This window comes from Colias philodice, chromosome 3, assembly GCF_061535455.1.
Source record: "Colias philodice isolate Cphi_HAF_F1 chromosome 3, ilColPhil1 Martin Lab GWU primary, whole genome shotgun sequence".
NCBI classification, from domain to species: Eukaryota; Metazoa; Arthropoda; class Insecta; order Lepidoptera; family Pieridae; genus Colias; species Colias philodice.
Genome location: NC_143088.1, coordinates 2,425,295 through 2,443,337, shown reverse-complemented (window position 1 = coordinate 2,443,337; position 18,043 = coordinate 2,425,295). Strand labels below are relative to the sequence as shown.

The 18,043-nt window shown below is 34.6% G+C and overlaps 1 protein-coding gene and 1 non-coding gene across 4 annotated transcripts in view; one reads left to right on the top strand and one right to left on the bottom strand.

The window, feature by feature from the left end:
• The window catches only part of fzr (fizzy and cell division cycle 20 related), a 58,608-nt gene extending 43,020 nt beyond the window's left edge, over positions 1 to 15,588 (top strand). Inside the window, exons 5-11 of one of the 3 annotated variants that reach the window (XR_016317987.1) lie at positions 3,557 to 3,691; positions 5,414 to 5,528; positions 6,302 to 6,423; positions 10,628 to 10,796; positions 11,363 to 11,472; positions 12,405 to 12,688; positions 12,742 to 15,588. Coding sequence is in view for 1 of the 3 variants with exons in the window: in XM_089713066.1 (XP_089569192.1) it covers positions 3,557 to 3,691; positions 5,414 to 5,528; positions 6,302 to 6,423; positions 10,628 to 10,796; positions 11,363 to 11,472; positions 12,405 to 12,581 (828 nt within the window). In the remaining 2 variants the exon portion in view is untranslated. Of the gene's footprint in view, positions 1 to 3,556; positions 3,692 to 5,413; positions 5,529 to 6,301; positions 6,424 to 10,627; positions 10,797 to 11,362; positions 11,473 to 12,404 lie in introns of all 3 variants that reach the window. The other 2 variants (XR_016317988.1, XM_089713066.1) reach the window with 2 other exon arrangements.
• TRNAK-CUU (transfer RNA lysine (anticodon CUU)) lies at positions 10,045 to 10,117 on the bottom strand. Its single transcript has one exon. It is a non-coding gene; the product is annotated as a tRNA-Lys (tRNA).
• Positions 15,589 to 18,043: the final 2,455 nt, after the last annotated feature.

Genomic DNA, 18,043 nt, shown 5'->3' with positions numbered 1-18,043 from the left:
AGTGTGTAAGAGGTGTTACAAGAACGTCAATTTTAGTTTGAAACTTTATAGCGCCTTTAGAATGGAGTTCAGTTGAAACCTAGAGTTATATAACATATCTATAGTGGTGTTAGTTAGAACTAAGACCGGTACGTTGATACCTTATAAGTCATTTGAAAAGTTTTCTGTGTCAAAATCAGATTGTAAAAGCTTTAAAGTAAAAAGAATTCTATTAATTTATTAAGTTATTATTTGTCCAAATGAGTGCTTCGTTTATCTGCCGACAGTATGCCGACATTGCAATATTCTCATCACAAAATGTATTGTGGATTTAAAGTATTTTTGAAGTGTTAAGTTAATTATTAGTGCGCTTGCCAGTTTACTGTGATAGCGTATCGTGTTTCTCATCTCAATTTTAACGCGCCCTCATAAAATTATGAATTAGAGGAATAAAAGGATAACATTTGAAAATGCAAATAACCTAAAATAGTTTTAAACGTCATTTTCAAGTGTTGCTCGGTTTTATTAGTGATTATATACATAAAACTAAGTAAAATAATTAGAAAAATGTAAATATATCGTTATTAGAAAGTGATTTTGTACCAATAAATTTTTAGGTTATGTTTACAGAAAGTAATCAAAATGGCGATTTTTTCTTAAAGTTACAGTCTTCCCTTAAATCAATTATGACACTTGATGAACTACAACGCCGGTGGTAAAGAGTATTATACGGTCTTGGGTTGATATAAGAGAGGAATTATACACTTATCGAAGACATTTACCTGCTGTGGAGACTAAAATACTGATTTTAGCTTTATTTATACATGTTTGGATTAGGGTTCCTTACAAAGTAATGAAACCCCTAATCTTCAAGTCACCCCAGGCGCAGGTTACATTTTAAAGAAAATGCACAGCTTACAGTTCATACATTCACAAACACAAAAGATACACAAAAATATTGTCACGAGCTCAGTTCGATAAATGTTTTCAGAATTTGAGGTTAGGTTATGCATAAACTCTTTAAGCGTTCGAAACATTTAATGGTGTTTTTACAGAGTTACAAGTAATTCATCTTACACCAAAACCTTTTATATAAGGATCGTAAAAAACCACTGTAACTATTTAACCTATGATTGCCTTTAGTATAACAGGCGTAAACTGTATATAAGGGTTATACAACGTATGTAGAGTTTGGTGTTACTACACTCTTAATTAACTCCCTTGCAGAACCGCTAACGTTACTGAAGTTGAAATAAAGTCTTATGATCTAAAAGCAACTCCGTTATAGCAGATTTGTAGCAATAAGAGTTAAAGAGAGTTAATGAAGATCTTTCAACAGGTTTTAACGTTGTAAGCAGAAACAAGCTTTAACGTCTTAAGTATATACGCAGCCACTGATACTACACTAACTACTAAGAGCGGGGGCACACGATGCGTTGCGGCGGCGGTGCGGCGCCGGAGCGGTGTCGCTGCGTCGTCTTACATAGAAATATCTGTGGCATGTCACACGATGCGCTCCGGCGCCGCACCGGACTTGTAACCACCAAGACGAGGCGGGGAGGGGTGAATGCGGTGCGACGTCGGAGCGGCACCGCTCAGTTGTTTTGCATCACAAGGAAGGACACGCTGTGCAACGCTGCTACGACGCCGCTGCGACAGAACAACGTTACGGCGCCGCACCACTCGTGTGCCCACTGACACGGTGAAATCTTTGCGGTGCGGCGCCGCAACGCATCGTGTGCCCGCGCCCTAAGGAAATTGTGATTCGTTATTTACAGTTGTAATGCAACTTGAAGAGCTGAACTTATTTAATAAGTGTACTGAACCACCTTTAGTGATAACTGAATCCATTATAAATCAATAGTAGTACCTTAAACATTAAAATAGCCTGCAACCAACGCATAATTGTTTGTTGGGAGGAATGTAATAATTAGTAGGGACATATTGCCTGTAATTTTTTGTAGTATGGTCACTACACTTGTGAATTTTTTATTTCAAAGTTGTAAATAGCCATTTTTTATATGAAGACGTTGAAACTATACTAAGTCGGTGATATCGTGTGATCGTGTCTATGCAAATCGTTGTCGTGAGTCGAATGTAACTCCATATCTCGTCTGGTAGCGGCCGTGGACCAGTGTGGGGGTGGACTAGTTTAGATGTACTGCAGTGGCAGTGAACCCGGCGCGAGAGATGGCAATCGTTTGTGCTGCGTGACTAGGGATGCGTTTAGAAAGATTTGGGGGGAGGATCTGGGGGAATTTTCATACTTATAGGTGTACATAGGTTCGAATCTATAGGCTGTTAATGTTGTTAAGTAGCTTGTGATTCAAATGTAACTTAGATATCTCGTCTGGTAGCGGCCGTGGACCAGTGTGGGGGTGGACTAGTTTAGATGTACTGCAGTGGCAGTGAACCCGGCGCGAGAGATGGCAATCGTTTATGTGACTGAAGATGCATTTAGAAAGACGGGGGGGGGGGGAGCTGGGGGAATTTTGTTTGGTTCCATTTTTGTAGGTTTTTAGTGATGCTATGCTTCTGATGATGAGTATTATAGGATTGGAAAATAGGTCGGTTAATATAAGGAAAAGTATCTTCTACTAAACTAGTGGATGTAGGGAGCAGTTAACATCAGGTGACGCATAGGCACTAAATCCAGGATAGGGTAAAATAATACAAATAGGTATATAAAACACCAATAAAAGATAACTCAAAATATTTGTCATTATTTAGACAATTGCACATAAAAAGCTTTTACTAAAAATATTATAACTACACGGGAAAATCATCAATAAAACATTCTAATACAGAAATTCTTTCAATTATGTATTCATTCTAACGCCATGTTTTACTAAACAGATTATACAGTAGCTCTCGGTCGTTGCATATTTATACCATTGCATAATATGTAATCATGGCAGCTATCAGGTTTAAGAACGCTAGATTTTAACGATTAATTAAACTGCTATTCTTAGATCACTTGGGAACTTGGTAGGCTACTTTATAATTTTAATTATCGACCATATTTTATTGAGTGACGTTTCAAATTGATTCTGGTCGCTGATGAATGTAAGTAGTAAAAAAGAAATATGAGTACGATCTAGGGGCATTTTTTGGTTTAAAATATATGCCAATATCTGAGGAATTTAAATTATTATTTATAAGTAATAGCTTATAATTAGTGAAGGCAATTATCGATGCGCTTGCACATTCTGAATAAGCTAAAATTTTGACGCTGTTAACAGGATAATTAAAGATTATTGGTATCCAACTATTACTTACTTATATTTTTTATATTATATTTCATATCGTCATATAAATAGTGTGATATTTACGCTACACTTATTTCCTGAATAGAGTCCGTATCCAGCATTCTTTACTACATGCGTATGTATGTAAATATTAAACTTATCTTAACTTTATTCTTCTTTGAATACATCTGTATTATAGAGAACAAATATTCATCTAAATGTTATCTATCTACATTTTAAAGATACCCTTAGTTTAATCTTGCTATTAATACTTCTACAACTAGAACTACACTAGAACAATTATTCATTTTTATATTTTAACACCGCAGGTCACCAGGCTCTGCGACCTGTCATCAGAGGGCAATACAGTCACATCGGTAGCGTGGAGCGAGCGGGGGCACTTGGTCGCCGTGGGCACGCAGAAGGGGCACATTAGCGTATGGGACGTGTCCGTTAACAAGGAGGTGAGTTCTTGCCCCAATAAGAAATATTTACAAATATTATAAAGCTGAGTAGTTTGTTTGTTTGAATGCACTAATCTCGGGAACTACTGGTCCGATTTGAAAAATTATTTCGGTGTTAGATAGCCCATTTATCAAAGAAGGCTATAGGCTATGTATCAACAGTAGCCGAGCAGTGCGGGTAAAACCACATGGCACAGCTAGTATAATATAAAAATTTACCCCTAAATCAAATAATTTGAGTAGAGTTTGCATTCCTTTTAATAGAAGATTAATGTAAACTAAATAATCTAATTTGGGATAAAATAATAATTTATTGCTTAGCAGGTGTATTGTCAAAACTCGAACTGTATAATCGTATCATTTATTACAATAACCAACTAGGATCTAGAAAACATATAAATTATTATCTATCTAGACTTTCCTTATGAATAGTCATAGCTTTTAATCAAATAACGCGTCTGTTTTATTATTTAATTTACATCTCGTTATCAGTAGATAAGAGATAAATTATTAATATCCTTAGATATTTCAACGATTTAGGGGTTGATTTTTGTTAACCCTATGTCTGCAACTATTTTCATTTCACACCGAAATCAGTTTCATTTTTTAACAGACAGACATACTTACATACAGTTAAACTTTCGTATTTACAATATTCGCATCAAGTATGCATAATTTCTCATATACATTTAGGGATAATTCATCAGAGTTCAAAGGCACTTGCAATGCGGCAGAAGTACAGATTGCGTAACCAAACGTGGGGCTGTCACATCGCATTAGCCGGTTGCCTAGCAACCCGAGTGTGAAATAATTAATTCGCATGTTTATTGCATTCGATCAGATCGTATGCCCTGGTTTTCTAAACGAGAACAAAACCAGTTTGTATGATATGTAAACATGTGTCATAGTATAAAGAGAACAAGTAAGTTATCTTCGAACAAAAGTACATCGCGCCGTTTGTATATGTACGCGGAGCGCTTGGCCACGCCCCCCGTTCATGTACGTACGCAAGCTTGACTCACGCACACAACGCCGCTCGGTTCCTTCTCATGTACCGGTCTCGTAGGGCCGCCCCATTGCTGTGAGCGGTCGGTGTTTGTTTATTCAACTATTTTAAATATCATCGTGACAACCCTACGCCTCGCGAGTTTAGATACCGTGCGCTCCTAAACGCCGGGAGATGGCCTACTTGTTATCTTTATACTATGCATGTATCATCACTGCAGTGCCGAAGATAGGTGTTGTTAATTTGCAATATTAATGTGACCAGGTGTCAGTGAACTTTGGCTTTTCGCGTGCTTTTTCCTAATAATACTATTTTTATTTATATGCTTTACGCAGTGGGATTCTCGTATGTTTCAGAGTAGATTTGCGTATCAAAATGTAAAATTATATGTATGGGTTCTTTATTGAACTACCTACTGTTCAAAATATTCTATTAAATCGGTGGTGGGAGTTTAATTGTTAACTACGGCTCTATTATTAGGATTTAATGAGTTAATGATTATAATGCTACCATATTATCATTATTAGTTATTATGTGTAATTTGACAAAAGTGCTTTTGAAAACAGCCTTGAACGAATCAAAGCTTCAGTTTGAAATTGAAAAGGTGTCTTAATATGAGTTTGAGTTTGAGATAATGTTTAAGTTTGAGGTAAATTTTGACTTTCACTTTGAGTATGAGTTTGAGTAGGATTTTAAGTTGAACTATTATTTTCCAGGTATCAAAGTTACAAGGTCACGTGGCCCGTGTGGGTGCTCTAGCGTGGAACGGTGACATGCTCAGCTCGGGATCTCGCGACAGGCACATACGGCAGCGGGATACGAGAACGCCACGTGAGTATGCGATAAACGACTTTTTTTGTATGGGAGTAGGGGCTAGTTTGGATTGGCAGTTTTAAAAAACATGTGTAGGGATGTGTATGCAATTTTGAACTTTATGAGCTTGACTTTTGGGTTGATAGTTGTATGGATATAACTTAATTCGCGATATTATGGGAACATCTTGTTAGCATATTCGTCTCTAATGTAGTGTAGATAGGGGTTGGTTTAGTTTGCTAGTTTTATGGGATACACGACACACGTGTATTGTTGTGTATTCAATATTGAACTTTCTCATGATTATTGGGTTCGTAATCCCTAGTATATAAATTTAATGTTTTGGATTTGAAAACGCCTAGTGAAAAATTCGCATTTATAATATTTTAAGTATTGATTCTAAAAATTCATAACTATTTACTGTTAAGTTATGACAATAAAATACGGTTTTAGGAAAATCTGTCTGGAAAATTCCACAGTGATTAAACGTTAACAATATTTGTTAATTATTATTAAAATAATTTCGAGTTTAATGTAAATATTATCCTTAATTATTATTACTAAAATAACAAATATGTATGCATCATTCGAATTTAATGCCATTTATAGTCATAGCTTTACTTATCTTTACCTTTTTTGGTGTTTATTGTTTAATCGTTGTTATTTGTTTAATAACGAAAAATGTCGCAGAATTAGTTTTAATTTGAATTAGTTAGTCAACTATTAGAATTGGTTTTAATTGTTTATAAGAAAAACAGTTATTTTCACGATATTTTTTCATAATTTTTCAGCGACACAAGCATCCCGAGTGTTACAAGGGCATAGACAAGAAGTGTGCGGTCTAAAGTGGTCTCCCGACGGTCAATCGTTAGCCTCTGGCGGCAATGATAATAAACTCTTCGTTTGGTCTATGGTAAGTTTGTACTTTATGGCAGTGTTCCGCAAACTTTTAGTGTTCAAGGTACACCTAGGAAAACGAAAAAAATTTGAGGTACACCACAAAATAAAAACCAGTTTTTAAGTAATATTAATCAACTTTTATTATTAATCAACAAACATTATATTTAATGCGAAACATGAGACTGTTTAATTGAGCATAGACGGTCTAAATTTGGAGTAATCGCTGACAAGGCTGCTCTCATTTCTTCGTCGATCGTCCTGAGGCGTTCCCTTTTTTGGTTTTTATTGTGATAAGAGTCGAAAATCCTAATTCACTCAAATAGGTCGTTGCAAACGGCAAAAGTATTGCAATAGCATGCTTAGAAAGCAAAGAATATTCATTTTTCACACATAGCCAAAATTGTTCTAAATCAGTTTCAGAAAATTTTAATTTTAATGTGCGATCCGTTTTCATTTCTATCAGTTCTTCCTGCTCATTTATTGGTAAGTGGCCGAAAGGAATGTTCTCGGAGAATGGATTTCGAACCCAGTCCATAGGTTGCAGATCACGCTTAGGGAAATAGAAATTCATTTTCTCTGCAAGAAGCTTTAAGTGTTTGACAATCAAAGCCTGGACCTTTTTTTCTGGATCAGCTGCCATGACATTTGGGAACATTTCATTATTACCATTCGTAGCGAGACTGATCCATAGTTCCAATTTATTACGAAAGCTTTCAATTTTATCCGACGATGTCAAAATATTGGAATTTCTGCCTTGCATTTTTTTATTGAGCTCATTTAAGTGAGCAAATATATCCGTCAGATATGCAAGTTTTGCTAGCCATTCTTCTTTTTTAAATAAATGTTCATAATCAGAACCCTGGGACTGCAAAAACATCTCAGTCTCATTTTTCAACTCATAAATTCGGGAAAGTACTTTACCGCGAGAAAGCCATCGTACCTCTGTATGAAATAAAAGTGACTGATGATCTGCCCCCATTTCTTGACACAGTGCATTAAAAAGACGAGAGTTCAGCGGTCGCGACTTGATATAATTGACGATTTTGATAATTTCCTGAAGAACACTCAATAGATCGTCAGGAAGAGACTTCGTCATGAGAGCTTCCCTATGTAAAAAACAATGCTGTTTTTGAACGTCAGGATTTTTTTCAGTAACCTTAGCTATAAAGCCTTTAACCTTCCCTGTCATAGCCGCTGCGCCGTCCGAGCAAACACTTATACAGTTATGCCATTCTAAATTATGCTCATTAAAAAATTCTTCGGTTACTTTAAATATTTCTTCACCAGTTGTATGGTTAGGCAGTGGCAGACAAAATAAAAAGTCCTCTTTGAATTCACATCCATCAATGTATCTAACATTTGAGATGAGATGCGCGTGACCACTGATGTCAGTGGACTCATCAACTTGTAGCGCAAAAACTCCACTAACTCTCAATTTTTCAATCAACGTCGATTTAATGTCATTAGATATGTCATTGATTCGACGTGAAATTGTTTCTGCCGATGCAGGTATTTTTTCAATTTCTTTAGCAGCTTCTTGGCTAATCATTATCTTGACAATTTCTCTGCAGACAGGTAAAACTACAGTTTCAGCAAGAGAGTGCGGCTTTTTAGCTTTTACTAACATATTAGCGATTACGTAGCTTGCTTTTTGTGCTTTGGCTGAGGTTTTGAAAGACGAACTCATGAGATTTACCTGCTTCTTCGATTGGTCCCTCAAACGTTGAAAATACGTTTTGTCTTTTTGGGCTACTGATGGGTGTTTAGTAGTTAAATGTCGTATTAGTTTACTGGGCACCATAGAATTATTACCCAATGTTTCTCCGCAAACAAGACATTTTGGGGTAGGACAAGATTCGTCTCCGCAATATGTAAAACCGTAATTTATGTAGCTTTCGTCATATTTTCGATGAACAATTTTGGGTTTCTTTTTCATTGAGTCTTTTTCTTCTTCATTACTTTCACCTGACAAACTTACACTACGCTTAATGAATTTATCCATTATTCTATAACAATTATTTTACGCATAGAATAATACGCGACGAAACAAAAGCGTGCGGTGAATTTAAACGGCGGACTCGTACTGGTGACCACAGCTGGTGACCATCTGGTGACTGTAAGCCAGAGAGATTGGGATCGGGTAGCGGGGCGGCGAGCCTCCGTCCCCGCCTCCCGCGACGCGCCGGCGGCCGGCTGCTCGGCCTAACGAAATCACAGAACGAAACAAAACGCCTCGCACGTGCGCTCGCGTGATTTGTTTAGGTTTACTTACTTACTAAAAATAATTTTATAAGATAACCTTACTTTTCCACGGCACACCAACTAATGATCACGGTACACCAGTGTGCCGCGGTACACACTTTGCGGAACACTGCTTTATGGCTTTGCAACTTAGTCTTTACTCAAAATGTACATTTTTTGCCGTTTTTGCGATTTTTTTTTAATGCTGCTGCGCTCTTTTTGGTCATAGTTGTATTAAAAATGTGACTAAATATTGTAATACAGTACCATCAAGTTTTTACTAGCTTTCCATCAGTGGCTTCGCCCGCAGCCAAATAAGTTCCCGTTCCCGCGGAATTTCCGGGATAAAACCTATCCTATGTCCTTCCTCAGGTCTCAAGCTATCTCTGTAGCAATTTTAAAGTAAATACATGCAGTAATTTTTGAGTAAAGCCTGGATACGTACGGACAAAAATTGTAAAAACTATTTTTGGCTTCGGTATCTACTGTAGATCATGCCTTGTATTATTAAAAAAAAATGAAATGCGAACAAAAACAAAATAGTTCTCATGATAGCCAAGTGTGTGATTGCGGTTTGTGTGTCACACAATATAATTTAGTATTTACGTTCTGCGGTGGACGAATAGATATGCATATTGTATATGATGATAACGATTTCCTGGTCTCTATGGTTATGTTATGGTTATATGCGTAATAATAATATTGAGATATAATGAGTAGAAAAAAAAAATTCACACTGCTATCGTTTTAAAAAGTAAAAACATATATTTTGAAATATAAAAAATATAATAATAACGTTAATTTGTTATCCTTTTTACATAGGCACATACATAATATAAAAATATAATATTATATGTGTCAGTTGCAGTGACTATTCTCACTGTAAATCACTAATAATCGAATTGATATATGTAATATAAAAATAGGGTCACTGACCGCTGACAAATCATTTTTGATATTTAAAATAAACTCAGTAGTCTTAATTTATTAATAAACTAGCGGTCCGCCCCGGCTTCGCCCGTGGTACATATGAAAAATAGATGTTGGCCGATTCTCAGACTTACCCGATATGCACAGAAAATTTCATGAGAATCGGTCCACCCGTTTCGGAGGAGTATGCAGACTAACATTGTGACACGAGAATTTTATATATAAGATAAAGTAATGAAATAGACCAAATTAATTTAATTACCTTCATATTCAAAATGCAAAAGAATTAATTAAAGTTAATTGCCTGATTGGTTTTTTTTGTGAATATCACTTTATGAAAGGAATATCTTTTTAATAAGATAATATAACTGCTTAAAATTAATAAATATTGCTAATTTGAATAAACTAATATGTACCTACTTAAAAATCCTTATGTAAAACAACTAACAAAAATAAAAAATTCCGCCCAACGTGGGGCTCGAACCCACGACCCTGAGATTAAGAGTCTCATGCTCTACCGACTGAGCTAGCCGGGCTTGTCCTATATCGATGAAATTCTTATCCAATAAAAACGCCATCCCTGTGTTGGCATTGTTCCAGAAACAAAGTATTCTTTTCTTAACCTTTTTTAACAAATTCGTGAGTGTCATGAACGTATATTGTTGAATATTTTTTTATAACTACTATGCTGCTGGCTACGGCTCAAGCCGGCTTGACGTTTTCCTAAAAATCGTTTCCCTAAGTTTTTTTTATCGCTACAATTATCTTAAATCCAAGGGAATTCGACGAACTAAAAAATCTTAATATATATATAAATCTCGTGTCACAATGTTTATCCTCAATGGACTCCTAAACCACTTAACCGATTACAATAAAATTCGCATTCGTTCGATCCAACTTGAGAGATAGTATAGTTTAAACATGTAGGTACCACGGGCGAAGCCGGGGCGGACCGCTAGTTATTTTATATTCCGAATTGAACTCTTTTCCAGAAAACGGCAAGAGTACAATTAAGTATCATTCACATTTATTTTAAAATGTTCCAGCATTCCACATCACCCGTGCAAACGTACTCGTCCCACGTGGCCGCGGTGAAAGCGATCGCCTGGTCGCCCCACCAGCACGGGCTGCTCGCCTCGGGCGGTGGTACAGCCGATAGATGTATACGATTCTGGAACACGCTTACTTCGCAGCCGATGCAGTGCGTTGATACAGGTGAGTGCACATACACACAGCACACACACACACACACACACATACATAACACACACACAACATACACGTGAAAATACACTCGCATTCATGTTCATACGCACACACGCACACACAACACAGACGCACACCACCAACACGGGCTATTGCCATCATACGAACACATACTCTCATGTGACACGCACCTGCGAACGTTATAATACACCCGTATGTTTTCAAACATATCATATGCACGTAAATAACATGCGCTTGGAAATGGGCACAATACACATATACGCATTCAAATTATGTTCTCGTTCACCAATGCTAAAAAAGACATACGGATACATAAACAATATGCAACAAATAACAATTATTTATTCTCATAAAATATTATAAGTTTCAATTCTAGTACTTTAATAGTCATCAAAACCAGTATTTATTTCAGTAATATCTTACTAACTTAGCATTAAAAATATTATTATAAAAGCGACAAAAACAAAGCCCTTCCTATTCTCTTTTAGATATACATATACATAATTAAAATAGCTATGAATTTATATTAAAACATTATTTCTCCTTAATTCCAGGCTCGCAAGTATGCAACTTAGCTTGGTCGAAGCACTCGAGCGAGCTCGTCTCGACGCACGGCTACTCGCAGAACCAGATACTCGTGTGGAAGTATCCGTCGCTCACACAGGTAATATTATATTGTTTATTTAATTTATAAAAATATTCAGGAATCGATTAATTTTATTTTAACCCATTGGGCCCCGAACGGCCAGATCCGACCGTGACACAATAGATTTTCTATTGTGTCTGTGATTCCGGGGCCTGATGGATTAATTAGTTATCGAGGTTCGATTTCAAATTTGTTTCTGTTTTGTATTATGAAATGGGCGAAGCCGGTCCGCTCTGGCTTCGCCCGTGGTACATATTTCGCAATAAAAGGTAGCCTATGTATCTAAAGATTGTCTGTGCCAAATTTCATCAAAAACGGTCCAGTAGTTTATGCGTGAATACCATACATACATACATACAAACATTTCCTCTTTATAATATTAGTATAGATAATATATATGTATATAGTAGGTAAACCATTCAAATATTTGTAAAAAAATATGCAGTTATTATTATTTTTCCACAAGTGTCAGTGGTTAGTATGGTTTGCCAACTTTGAGGAAAGGGTTCAAAATTCAAATTCAAATGTGAAAATTAAAAAAAAAAAGAATATAGTAGACAATTAGCATGATTGAGAACAAAAAGGACACTTTAGTTTGCGCGGTGAAATATGACTTGAACCTATATTTGGTAAGATTAAAATTTTTCAAGTGTTCAATGATTAACATGATTACAATTATGATGATGATAATAATATTATATTTGTACTAGTGGTCCGCCCCGGCTTCGCTCGAGTTTTCAAAGAAAAACCTGTTCCCGTAGGATTTCCGGGATAATTCCTATCCTATTTCCTTTCTCGGGTATCAAAATATCTCTACCAAATTTCATGCAAATTGGTTCAGTAGTTATGGCGTGATTGAGTAACAGACAGACAGACAGACAGAGTTACTTTCGCATTTATAATATTAGTATGGATTAAGATTATAACTCACGTATTATTTTTATCCCCAGGTGGCCAAACTAACGGGACATTCGTACAGAGTATTATATCTCGCGCTATCTCCCGATGGCGAAGCCATAGTGACAGGCGCCGGCGATGAAACGCTGCGTTTCTGGAACGTTTTCTCGAAAACACCATCGCACAAGGAGAATAAGAGCGTGCTCAACTTGTACACGGCGCTGAGATAAGGTGATGGTAGAAAATGTACGCGATTTGGTAGAAATTACTGTCAAATAGAGTGGGCGTGGTAGAAAGTGTATAAGATTTGGTAGAAATATCTTCCAAATGTGGGGATGTGGTAGAAATACTTGGCGATTTGGTAGAAGTAACTGTCAAATGTGGGGGTAGAGAGTGTATAAAATTTGGTAGAAACTTCTATCAAATGGTGAAAATGGTGTATGTGATTTGGTAAAAAGTGTGCGGACATTTTGGTGTTGGTAGATATCGTTCATTATGCAAATTGGTTGAGAACTATTGTTTTCGGATGTTTTAGTAGAAATATGTGTACAATACAAGTGCAACGGTTTTTACAACATCGGTTCGTTTGCGGCATAATATTATATGTGCGGTATTGCCAATCGGCATAGACAATTTGCCAAAACAGTTTGGTTTGTGATCGTGTTATTTTTAGATGTATTTAGCGAATATTTCGTAGCGCAGCTTTTGTTTTAGTTCTATTTGTATTTATTTTCGTATATATATTTGCGTAAATGAAGGCGAGAGAATCGTGCCGTTTCGCTCTAGCGTACATGCGTTTCAATGTGTTAGAGTGAGACGGGTGATTGTCGAATCTTTCGTCTTTGTTTACGTCATAATATAAAAAAGAACTTGCTACAATATTATAAAATATACTTAAATCATATGGAATTACTTGTATAAAGTTTGTTATCTGCTAATGTATTAACTAATCAGACCATTTTTGATGTCATTTTGACGAAATTTCATTGGTCGTTTAAAATTTTGATTTTTAATTTTCTATGGCAGATAACAAATGAACATTTTCTTTTGAACTATTGTACATTTGTTTGTGTATCGAATTTACATATTATATGTATTTGTATCATTAATTGTGTATATTTATTGTGATATTTACTATATTTATGATTTTTAATACATATTTTAATAACGTTGTTAATACAAAGAAATCGTGTTTATAGTAAATATCGACCATTTAGTAGTTATTTACACAAATTTGATTAAGCTGTATATTTTGATCGTTTTATCATTTTCGATTCACTTTTTTCGTATATATTTGGTCTTGTATTAAATTGTGTTATTATACTACGCGGCATGTTTTGCGGTTAAATTATAAGTTTATTATAAATAGAAGCTTTTCTTTGAGCTAAAGAAAATATATTTTTCATGTAAAATATCCGGGTAGCATATTGATGATATTCTTATAAAAAAATGTGTCTAAAATCTCCATTTAAAGTAATTATATTTGCTTTATATCAATAAAATGCAATGATGAATTGTATATTCTGTATAAATTCTTGTGATGTATGTATTTATGCTCTGGATACACGGAATACAAGGCTTGTGCATACAAGCTTACATGCACAAGCCTTGCGTGTAGACAAAACATAATAAATAAATAAGGCCCCTTATTCACAAGTCGTAGAATTACGACTAGTGTGTGACGAGCCTTATATTTCACGATAAATGCTATCGTGTTTTTTTTTTCAAAGTTTTTTTAACATTAGCTTAGTAAATAGTTAAAATTAGCATTATAACAAGAACACCGATTAGATATATTGCACTAAATAATAAGTACCTGTATATATTTATGAACATTATTTAACAATTCATATAATTTCTTAAACAAATTAATATTCCCTTGCCTTTTAGAGGAACGTAGTGTAAGTTTTGTCTAGCATTTATTAGGATATAACAGAGCTTGGAAAATATTAAATGGAGGTACCTCTTATGATCTCATTATTGTCAAAAAATTGAAAAAAAATCGAAAAATCTGGAAATCTGTTGTTGTAATTTATAAAGCGTTTGCGGTGTGCTATATTTATTTTTGATTTAGACTAAATTATTGCGTAGCTTAAGATCCGCTCGAGGCGGGAACAAAAAAAATATCGTCGTCTCTTTCTCACATAGTAGAATAGAAAGAGACGTGTGTATTCCACCGTTTCTCCCGCCCCGAGTTATTTCGAGGTACCCTCTTCTAATAAGATGTTTTTTTTTCATATATATTGTAAATTCCTATTAGATATATAATTTGATTGGATTTGTGCAATGTAGAGTGTAGACGCGGTTATAATCTCTGTTACTGCTGAGCCAAAATGGTGATGCTCAGCGGAGGTGATAGTCGCCGTAGCTTAAGAGGTGTGGTCGAAACCAAATAAAAATTTTTTCTTCGTGTTATTAACATGTGTGTTTTTGGTATTTAGTGTTCAACACTAATAGTCACTAAAAATGTTAATCTGCCTTGGATTGATGATTTTAATTTATCCCAACGAGATATACGTATTAAGAAATATAATTTTCAGTATCGTTCTTCTATTCAGTAGTAGTAGTATTCAGTTCTATTCAGTATCGTTCTTATGTTTATTTGTTTGTGTATATTTTCTGACTTTTTTCCACCTGTCACATTCGTTTTATTAGGCCGTGTTTCCATCTGCAAGAAAACTTCCGCAAGAAATATCTCTTCTTACTTGCGGAAGATGGAAACGCGACCTTAATCTTTCTGTACATGACTTTCCCAGTTCCATTTTTCATATATATATTTTCTGTCATAGCTTAGCATACTTAAATAAAGAATTATGTAATACAAGTAGGTTAAGTAGATATTATAATAAATTCAATTTACCCATCTAAATATACCCAAATATTGTTAAAATTATAACTTTCTCAACATAAGTTAATCATACTAAATATACAGCGAAACATAGGCCTTTATGGTCGTTTAAGAATTCGAAATTACATTCGATTCAAGGCATATTATTATTTAAATTAATATTTAAAAATAACGACCGCTATAATTAAGACAATAAAACAAGAGTGCACGCTGTAATAAACGATTTAAAATTAATGCGGTTAGTCCCGTTATATAAAGATATATTTATACATAGAGAAAAATAATATATTGATGCACTATGTAAAGATAGACTGATATAGAAATAACATGTAATTTAAGTGTTCATGTAATCTGTATTGTAGATTAAATATTAAACTGTGTGATTTATCTATGGTTGTTTTATTTATACTCTGTTTATATTGCCCTGATATAAAGAAAGTCATGTTTTTTCCAACCTTACTAAGCGACATGGAACTGCTCTCAAACTCTTATAAAAATTATAAAAATGAAAACTTCAAATAGTGTTTGTAAGCTTGTTTCGTATGAATGATTTCAAAAACTACTTGAATCTATTCAAAATCTGTTTCACTTACAGTAAGCTGTATTATTTGCAATAACAATCACTAAATATTTGAATATTACATTTCCCTTTACTATGTAAAATAGGACATATTGAAATAAAGGAATAAAGAAGAAATTTGGATCTCCGAGATTCATAAGTCATGCGGCCTGCCATGAAATATACTGTAATTAGTCTTAAAATTTTAAACTTTTCATAATGTAATCTTATCAGTGCAGGTACGACGTATTACCATGAATCCGAATCCTTTGAGTCCTACTAATATTATTAATAAGAAAATAAGAAGAAGAACTCTTTCTTGTAAAATCACCTGATCGGTTCTATAATTTAGTACAGAGGTAGATTCGATCTTGATACCTGAGCTACTTTTTATAAGAGTACTACGCGAGTGAAGCCGCGGGCTAAAGCTAGTATACAATCAATATATCTAGTTTACAAACTAGATGGCGCTGTATGTAATATCTACAGTATTCTTTCCTATCTTACAATCCCTTGGGAGGTCCCTGGCAAATGCAATAATATTGTGTCAAGGTCAACTAACTAGTAGTAACAAGTATAGATCGTCACGGACCTATCTATAAAAGTAGTGTTAAGCATGGGTGATGGGATCGTCACGATTCTATAGGTTGAACGTTTTATAGACCTAATGCTATTTCGTGGAAATACCTACCTAAATTACATACTAATTTTAGGCAAAGGGTCTTTTGAGCCTTCTTGGATAAATGAACTAGCCAACAAAAAATTATCTTTCTTTATAACAAGTACAAGTTACAAGTACTTAAGTATAGATTAGGCAAGTTCCATCATCAATCAATCGGTCTCAATAAGCTTCAATTCATTATTTTATTTTCCCAACAACAACAAAATTTTAATAATAAACACCATGTACCCTACACTTAGGAGTTAGGGGACAGACAGACACGTAGCTATATCACGCTATATCGTGTAATAAGTCACAATTTGTTGCAGTCTCGCCGGAAGCGATCCCGTACGTTCGCGCGCGATGTCTGCTTCCGGCTGTGACTAGTGTTTTAGTATTTTAGTGTTTAGATTTAGGTAACGTCTGCAGTGTTTCGTAAAGTAGGTTACGTCTGATATTCTGTTAAGTTTCAGACGTGTTTTTTGTAGCTAATATGCTTTTAGTTTTGGTATAATAGGCCGTTTCATATCTCAAAGAATCAAGACAGTCGTTTCTGTTAAAAGATTACGACCATAATAATTCATAATGGAAGGATTAAATTACTATGTTAAATGTATGTAAATATGGTATGTTAGAGTAGAGAGATTTTAGTCTGTTCAATGCTCATGTCCACGCCCCATATCTATGTTAAAATTTTAAATCATAGGTAGTTACTAGTTAGTTTGATATAAAATAATCAACACATGAGGTACGGTAATATATAATACCTTTTAATATATTTTACCTTATTTTTAACTTTTTACGATGAAAATAATTTTCTAATCTTCAAAAATTTGCTTTAAAAGAACATTTAAATACTTTAAAACTAAATATTAAATCCTACAGCAATATCAAAAACAATAAGATTCTCAAGATTTTCTCTCACTTTTTAGACATACCTACTGTATACTTAGTGGCATTAATTTCCACATCCACTATGAAATACTGTTCTCCTTACCATATATAAATTATTTACTTTAATAGTTTAAATTTAAGGGCATGAACAGACAAACATACGATATATTATTCGTTTAATAGGGTTAACCCAACAAGGGTTTTCCCAGAAGGTTACACAGATCGATTTAAACACGTTTTCCCTACGTTTCTAGGTATATAAGATTGTAAATGAGTTTTATCGCAACACTACAGAGTTTAATGTTTATCGATAGGGATTTTCTCATATTGCTTCAGTAAGGTATTTCATTTAATAGTCGTATTGGTTGCGTTCCCTTGTTAAGGTATTTTTTTAGTAGTCTTTTTGTTTTATCATGTAGTATTTATTACAAGACTTGATATTATTGGGGAAACCAGAACTGTAGGAACCTGTGGTAGGCACACATTAGTAAATAGTTACTACGTCTATAGGTCTACGTAATAAACATTAATTACCTAGGTACTGATAAAACACAAATTAATAAAGACTTTTCTATATGTTTTTTTATTTTCCCAGATCTATCTATACTTACATTGTACATCATACTGGCATACTATAGCTATATATAGGACCAAATATAAACTTGTAATCCCTTGTCTTGTTTTCGCTCAAGGCGAATAAAGTTTCTTTCTAAATTTCCCATGTCTTGTA